Raw genomic sequence first — 7,626 nt, 5'->3', positions numbered from 1 at the left:
GACTGATAAAGGGTACCTGGTTGACTTTGGGTTCCCAGAGGCTGAGCTAGCTGAGATGGACTGATAAAGGGGACCTGGTTGACTTTGGGTTCCCAGAGGCTGAGCTAGCTAAGATGGACTGATAAAGGGTACCTGGTTGACTTTGGGTTCCCAGAGGCTGAGCTAGCTGAGATGAACTGATAAAGGGTACCTGGTTGACTTTGGGTTCCCAGAGGCTGAGCTAGCTGAGATGGACTTATAAAGGGTACCTGGTTGACTTTGGGTTCCCAGAGGCTGAGCTAGCTGAGATGGACTGATAAAGGGTACCTGGTTGACTTTGGGTTCCCAGAGGCTGAGCTAGCTGAGATGGACTGATAAAGGGTACCTGGTTGACTTTGGGTTCCCAGAGGCTGAGCTAGCTGAGATGAACTGATAAAGGGTACCTGGTTGACTTTGGGTTCCCAGAGGCTGAGCTAGCTGAGATGGACTGATAAAGGGTACCTGGTCCCCCAGAGATAAAGGGTCTCCCCCCAGAGATGGACTGATAAAGGGTACCTGGTTGACTTTGGGTTTCCAGAGGCTGAGCTAGCTGAGATGGACTGATAAAGGGTACCTGGTTGACTTTGGGTTCCCAGAGGCTGAGCTAGCTGAGATGGACTGATAAAGGGTACCTGGTTGACTTTGGGTTCCCAGAGGCTGAGCTAGCTGAGATGGACTGATAAAGGGTACCTGGTTGACTTTGGGTTCCCAGAGGCTGAGCTAGCTGAGATGGACTGATAAAGGGTACCTGGTTGACTTTGGGTTCCCAGAGGCTGAGCTAGCTGAGATGGACTGATAAAGGGGACCTGGTTGACTTTGGGTTCCCAGAGGCTGAGCTAGCTGAGATGGACTGATAAAGGGTACCTGGTTGACTTTGGGTTCCCAGAGGCTGAGCTAGCTGAGATGGACTGATAAAGGGGACCTGGTTGACTTTGGCTTTCCAGAGGCTGAGCTAGCTGAGATGGACTGATAAAGGGTACCTGGTTGACTTTGGGTTCCCAGAGGCTGAGCTAGCTGAGATGGACTGATAAAGGGTACCTGGTTGACTTTGGGTTCCCAGAGGCTGAGCTAGCTGAGCTGATCCTCTCACTGAGCACGGCAAGAATATTCTCCTCTCCACACATCAATAAATAATCATTTATTTGACAAAATCATGCAGCTCCATTTATATCTTAGCTTCCCCTTGTACAGCAGGTCACACACAGGTACTCACAACTCTACATGGTACAGTATTATGGTGACAGGTTATTTGTCATGGTATTTACCGTGAGCTTGGTCGTCAATATTCATTACACGAGTCAAATATTGGGACCACTTATATAAGTAAGCTGCTGCCCATTATCTGTTATTGCAATGGTTTCACATTATTCTGTATAACAAGTAAGAAAAAGCTATTTCTGTTGTAAATGACATGGGAATGAAAGTAGGTGACGGTTTGATGAATGACCGTCATATTAAAACCATTATTATATAATATAACAGAAAGAATATCTCACGGCTGGTGTACATACTGGTGTACATACTGGTGTACATACTGGTGTACATACTGGTGAACATACTCCCCATTAACAGCTGCTAGTGGTTACTAACTAGGCCAAACCAACTCAGTTTATTAAGTACTTAACTTTATTTACAAATAACTTTATTGGCATATTGATGTGAAACAAAATGGAGCAGGCTTGTATGTTATTAGTTTACATAATGATGATAAACAAAATGGATCAGACTTGTATGTTATTAGTTTACATAATGATGTGAAACAAAATGGAGCAGGCTTGTATGTTATTAGTTTACATAATGATGTGTAACAAAATGGAGCAGGCTTGTATGTTATTAGTTTACATAATGATGTGTAACAAAATGGAGCAGGCTTGTATGTTATTAGTTTACATAATGATGTGAAACAAAATGGAGCAGGCTTGTATGTTATTAGTTTACATAATGATGTGTAACAAAATGGAGCAGGCTTGTATGTTATTAGTTTACATAATGATGTGAAACAAAAAGGAGCAGGCTTGTATGTTATTAGTTTACATAATGATGATAAACAAAATGAAGCAGGCTTGTATGTTGTTGTCACTTAACATAATTATATTCCATGAGTCCCTGAATGAGTATTGCTTCAGCTTCAATCAGAATGAGTCTGTTTCCCAAATGTAACACCAGTCCCTATAAAGTGCACTACTTTTGGCCCAAAGCATTATGGGCCGTTACCTTATTAATAAAAGGTGAGGATGAAAGAAAGCAGATGACCCAGTATTATTTGATCAGTATTCTCGGCTGATGGTCTGTAATTTACACCGAAGCCCACAACACATAAATACTATAGAGAGCGCCTTTGTGAAATCATCTTTAAATTCTAGACAAAACATTTTGGTTGTGACAAAGATCAATCTTACGTCGTCTTTATTTCATTAAACTTGCATAATAAACATGCAATGAAACATATTGAATTTTTCTGAGATGTTTTGTAGAACTGGTATATAAAGAGTTAACTCTGTTGCTGGATTGCATAAGAGCAGTACCCCCCCCCCCCTCCCCTCCAAAAAACCTGCTGAAAGAACAAGTGGTGAGAGAACAGTGTCCAGAGTTCCATATGAAGAAGACCCCATATTCTCCTTCACTCTCCCTCCCTCCCTCCCTCCCTCCCTCCCTCCCTCCCTCTCATCCTTCTCTCTCTCTTCCTCTCTTCCTCCCTCCCTCCCTCCTTCACTCTCTCATCCTTCTCTCTCTCCCTCCCTCCTTCACTCTCTCTCCCTCCCTCCTTCACTCTCTCATCCTCTCTCTCTCCCTCCCTCCTTCACTCACTCTCTCTCTCCTTCTCTCTCTCTCCCTCCCTCCTTCACTCTCTCATCCTTCTCTTTCTACCTCCCTCCCTCCTTCCCTCTCTATCATCCTACCTCCTTGTCTTATCTCCAACACACACACACAATCCGTCCACGCTGTCTCCCAGACACACCACTCACACACACACACAGCCTCCCATCGTTATGTCAGAACCATCAGCCCCGTGTATCAGTCTCCACATGCTGGCGTGTTGATGGTGCCATCCAAGCATTCCTCTTTTTCTCCAGCTTGCATAGCTGTGCTCAGACCCGGCTTGGTAAGGCACTGTTTCCTCATCATGTCGCCCCGTTGGTCCACCCCTCCGTCCGCTGGGCCTGCCCTTCATCTCCTGTATGTACTGTACAGTACTGTACACCGTGTCATTCCTGAGGCGTAGAGGACGAGCAACAGCCTTTTTTATTCATTCATGTGTTCTCTGGAGAAACACGTCCCATGGCTATCCCACAAAGCAGTTCGGTTTTAGTCCTTTTTTCTCCCCGCCTTTTCTTCAGCGCCCCCCCCCCCCCCATCTCCCCTCCAATAATTTCGTTTGCTTGTCATCAATGTGGAATTATTAAAAGCAAATGTATAGATGAAGCATTGAGTCCTCAAAAGTCCTCAAAGTGAAAACACAGCCCTGTGTTCCAAACATACCCCAGGAAGGACATTATACAGTTGAATAATCATAGTCATTATATTATTATGTACAGTGTATGGAAAGCATTCTGAACAGCGCGGGGGCTGGCTGACGAAGGAAGGTGACGAAGCAGCCCCCCCTCCCCTTTCACATTGATCAGTAAGAAAGGACGAGTCTCTGGATCAATAGATCAGCTGATCAGTAGGTCAGTTGAATTGATCAGTTGATTCATTGATCAGTTGAGCTGGTCTTCGTATTGTTTGCGGAAACAGTCTCCGGCAGGGAAGAATTCCCAGCAACGCTCCTGGTACATCTTCCACACATACGACTCCTGGAGACGGGGGGGGAGGGAGGGGGAGGGGAGGGGGTGGGGGAGGGGAGGGGGGAGGGAGGGAGGGAGGGAGGGAGGGAAGGATAGAGGGGGGAGGGAAGGATAGAGAGGGGAGGGGGGGAGGGAGGGAGGGAGGGGAGGATAGGGAGGGGAGGGAGGGAAGGATAGAGGGGAGGGGGAGGGAGGGAAGGATAGAGGGAGGGGAGGGGAGGGGAGGGAAGGATAGAGAGGGAAGGGGGAGGGAAGGATAGAGAGGGAAGGGGGAGGGAAGGGGGAGGGAAGGATAGAGAGGGAAGGGGGAGGGAGGGAAGGATAGAGGGGAGGGGGAGGGAGGGAAGGATAGGGAGGGGAGGGGAGGGGAGGGGAGGGAAGGATAGAGAGGGAAGGGGGAGGGAAGGATAGAGAGGGAAGGGGGAGGGAAGGGGGAGGGAAGGATAGAGAGGGAAGGGGGAGGGAGGGGAGGATAGAGGGAGGGGAGGGGAGGGAAGGATAGAGAGGGAAGGGGGAGGGAAGGATAGAGCGGGAAGGGGGAGGGAAGGAAATCAAACAGTTGATTTAATATATAACAAGCAGTGATAAGATGTCTACCATCCAGGATAATGTACCTCTACAGTCACAAGCCAATGGTCTCTCTACTAACATACAGTAACTTAACTAAGGTGCAATGAAAATGATAACCTGCACAAATGAGGCCTTCGTGATCTGTAGATTTGTCTTTTTGGAATCTTTGTATTTGTTGTAGTCATTTCCCTGAGGTCAAATTATTCTCTTTCTGGTTTGTATGTGTTGTAGTCATTTCCCTGAGGTCAAATGGTTATCTTTCTGGTTTGTATGTGTTGTAGTCAATTCCCTGAGGTCAAATGGTTCTCTTTCTGGTTTGTATGTGTTGTAGTCAATTCCCTGAGGTCAAATGGTTCTCTTTCTGGTTTGTATGTGTTGTAGTCAATTCCCTGAGGTCAAATGGTTCTCTTTCTGGTTTGTATGTGTTGTAGTCAATTTCCTGAGGTCAAATGGTTCTCTTTCTGGTTTGTATGTGTTGTAGTCATTTCCCTGAGGTCAAATGGTTCTCTTTCTGGTTTGTATGTGTTGTAGTCAATTCCCTGAGGTCAAATGGTTCTCTTTCTGGTTTGTATGTGTTGTAGTCAATTCCCTGAGGTCAAATGGTTCTCTTTCTGGTTTGTATGTGTTGTAGTCAATTCCCTGAGGTCAAATGGTTCTCTTTCTGGTTTGTATGTGTTGTAGTCAATTCCCTGAGGTTAAATGGTTCTCTTTCTGGTTTGTATGTGTTGTAGTCAATTCCCTGAGGTCAAATGGTTCTCTTTCTGGTTTGTATGTGTTGTAGTCAATTCCCTGAGGTTAAATGGTTCTCTCTCTGGTTTGTATGTGTTGTAGTCAATTCCCTGAGGGCAAATGATTCTCTTTCTGGTTTGTATGTGTTGTAGTCATTTCCCTAACGTCAAATTATTCTCTTTTCTACAAATGTAGAGAGTGAAGGAGCATACTGCTGATGATAAAACAATACATGTGTTTTCTCCTCTGAGGCGCGGTGCCACTGGGGAGGTGGAACATTGTTGTGTGAGTAGTGATGGGAGGGAAAAGTCTATTTTGTGTGTACTTGTGTCCAAAATCGCACCCTATTCCCTTTATAGTGCACTACATTTGACTAGGGCCCTATGTACCCTATGTGCTCTGGTCAAAAGGAGTGCACTACATAGGGAGTCAGGTGCCATTAGAGGTGTAAACCTGAGAGTCTTACCTGGCCTGTGTGCTCCGTTTCATCTTTGTTAATGAGATACATCACAAAAAAGCTGGAAACCAAAAAGGGCCAAAACACAGAAAGGCATTTAGAATCAGCATCACTTCAATCAGACAGCTGACAGATAGTTCCATACCCCATCACAAACCCAACAGACAAGCTGTTTGTTAGTCCAGTGTTTGGTAACAAAGTCGACATCACAAACCCAACAGACAAGCTGTTTGTTAGTCCAGTGTTTGGTAACAAAGTCAACATCACAAACCCAACAGACAAGCTGTTTGTTAGTCCAGTGTTTGGTAACAAAGTCAACATCACAAACCCAACAGACAAGCTGTTTGTTAGTCCAGTGTTTGGTAACAAAGTCAACATCACAAACCCAACAGACAAGCTGTTTGTTAGTCCAGTGTTTGGTAACAAAGTCGACATCACAAACCCAACAGACAAGCTGTTTGTTAGTCCAGTGTTTGGTAACAAAGTCAACATCACAAACCCCCAAATACAAGCTGTTTGTTAGTCCAGTGTTTGGTAACAAAGTCGACATCACAAACCCAACAGACAAGCTGTTTGTTAGTCCAGTGTTTGGTAACAAAGTCGACATCACAAACCCAACAGACAAGCTGTTTGTTAGTCCAGTGTTTGGTAACAAAGTCAACATCACAAACCCCCAAATACAAGCTGTTTGTTAGTCCAGTGTTTGGTAACAAAGTCAACATCACAAACCCAACAGACAAGCTGTTTGTTAGTCCAGTGTTTGGTAACAAAGTCAACATCACAAACCCAACAGACAAGCTGTTTGTTAGTCCAGTGTTTGGTAACCAAGTCAACATCACAAACCCAACAGACAAGCTGTTTGTTAGTCCAGTGTTTGGTAACAAAGTCAACATCACAAACCCAACAGACAAGCTGTTTGTTAGTCCAGTGTTTGGTAACAAAGTCAACATCACAAACCCAACAGACAAGCTGTTTGTTAGTCCAGTGTTTGGTAACAAAGTCAACATCACAAACCCCAAAATACAAGCTGTTTGTTAGTCCAGTGTTTGGTAACAAAGTCGACATCACAAACCCAACAGACAAGCTGTTTGTTAGTCCAGTGTTTGGTAACAAAGTCAACATCACAAACCCCAAAATACAAGCTGTTTGTTAGTCCAGTGTTTGGTAACAAAGTCGACCACCCCTGTACAGCCTCTAAAACATGGTTAAACCATGGTTAAGATGTCATGGATGGTCAGTCCTCCACAGCTCTGTCTAGGAGTATGAGAGTGGTTCCATTTCTCCAGCCCCATCCCTCATCTTTATACCGAAACAGAGGCGGGGAGGACGCTTTGGTTAAGATTTCAACCGCTGATTGCCCCTTTAACAGAATGTGGAGCAGAATAGAGCAGGAAATGAGTCGGTTTAATTCCCTCTACTTCCTGATCTTCTCTCTACTCTGCATGACTACGTGATCAATAGCCTCCTAGTGCAACATAGAGACACGCTGTTATCTACCAGGAAAGTCTTTAGAAAGAGGGACAAAACAGGGATGCCCCCTCTCCCCACTCCTTTTCACTCCAGCGCTTCTGCAGAACCAACAACACAACATTAAAGAGAGAGTTGGGGGGGGAGAGGACACAGTAGTAAACTAAACCTCATAAATCTGTCCCCTCTGACAGACTCTGGACACTGACTGGAGAAGACAGGGGGGACGTATGTCTCTGACAGACTCTGGACACTGACTGGAGAAGACAGGGGGGACGTATGTCTCTGACAGACTCTGGACACTGACTGGAGAAGACAGGGGGGACGTAAGTCTCTGACAGACTCTGGACACTGACTGGAGAAGACAGGGGGGACGTATGTCTCTGACAGACTCTGGACACTGACTGGAGAAGACAGGGGGGACGTATGTCTCTGACAGACTCTGGACACTGACTGGAGAAGACAGGGGGGACGTATGTCTCTGACAGACTCTGGTATGTCTCTGACAGACTCTCGACACTGACTGGAGATGACAGGGGGGGCGTATGTCTCTGACAGACTCTGGACACTGACTGGAGATGACAGGGGGGACGTATGTCT

The 7,626-nt window shown here is 45.7% G+C and overlaps 1 protein-coding gene across 5 annotated transcripts in view; it reads right to left on the bottom strand.

Moving 5' to 3' along the window:
- Nucleotides 1-2,703: 2,703 nt before the first annotated feature.
- LOC139571652 (ryanodine receptor 2-like) overlaps nucleotides 2,704-7,626 on the bottom strand; it is a 216,717-nt gene continuing 211,794 nt past the window's right edge. For 4 of the 5 annotated variants that reach the window (XM_071394716.1, XM_071394717.1, XM_071394718.1 and 1 more), the window contains 2 exons: nucleotides 5,569-5,620; nucleotides 2,704-3,812 (listed from right to left, as the gene is read on the bottom strand). In XM_071394716.1, coding sequence (XP_071250817.1) covers nucleotides 3,717-3,812; nucleotides 5,569-5,620 — 148 coding nt within the window. In that variant the 3' untranslated portion in view covers nucleotides 2,704-3,716. The remainder of the gene's footprint in view (nucleotides 3,813-5,568; nucleotides 5,621-7,626) is intronic. The other variant, XM_071394721.1, reaches the window with a different exon arrangement.

Source organism: Salvelinus alpinus, chromosome 3 (assembly GCF_045679555.1).
Source record: "Salvelinus alpinus chromosome 3, SLU_Salpinus.1, whole genome shotgun sequence".
NCBI lineage: Eukaryota > Metazoa > Chordata > Actinopteri > Salmoniformes > Salmonidae > Salvelinus > Salvelinus alpinus.
Note: the sequence above shows the minus strand (reverse complement) of the source record. Positions and strands in the feature narration are given on the sequence as shown.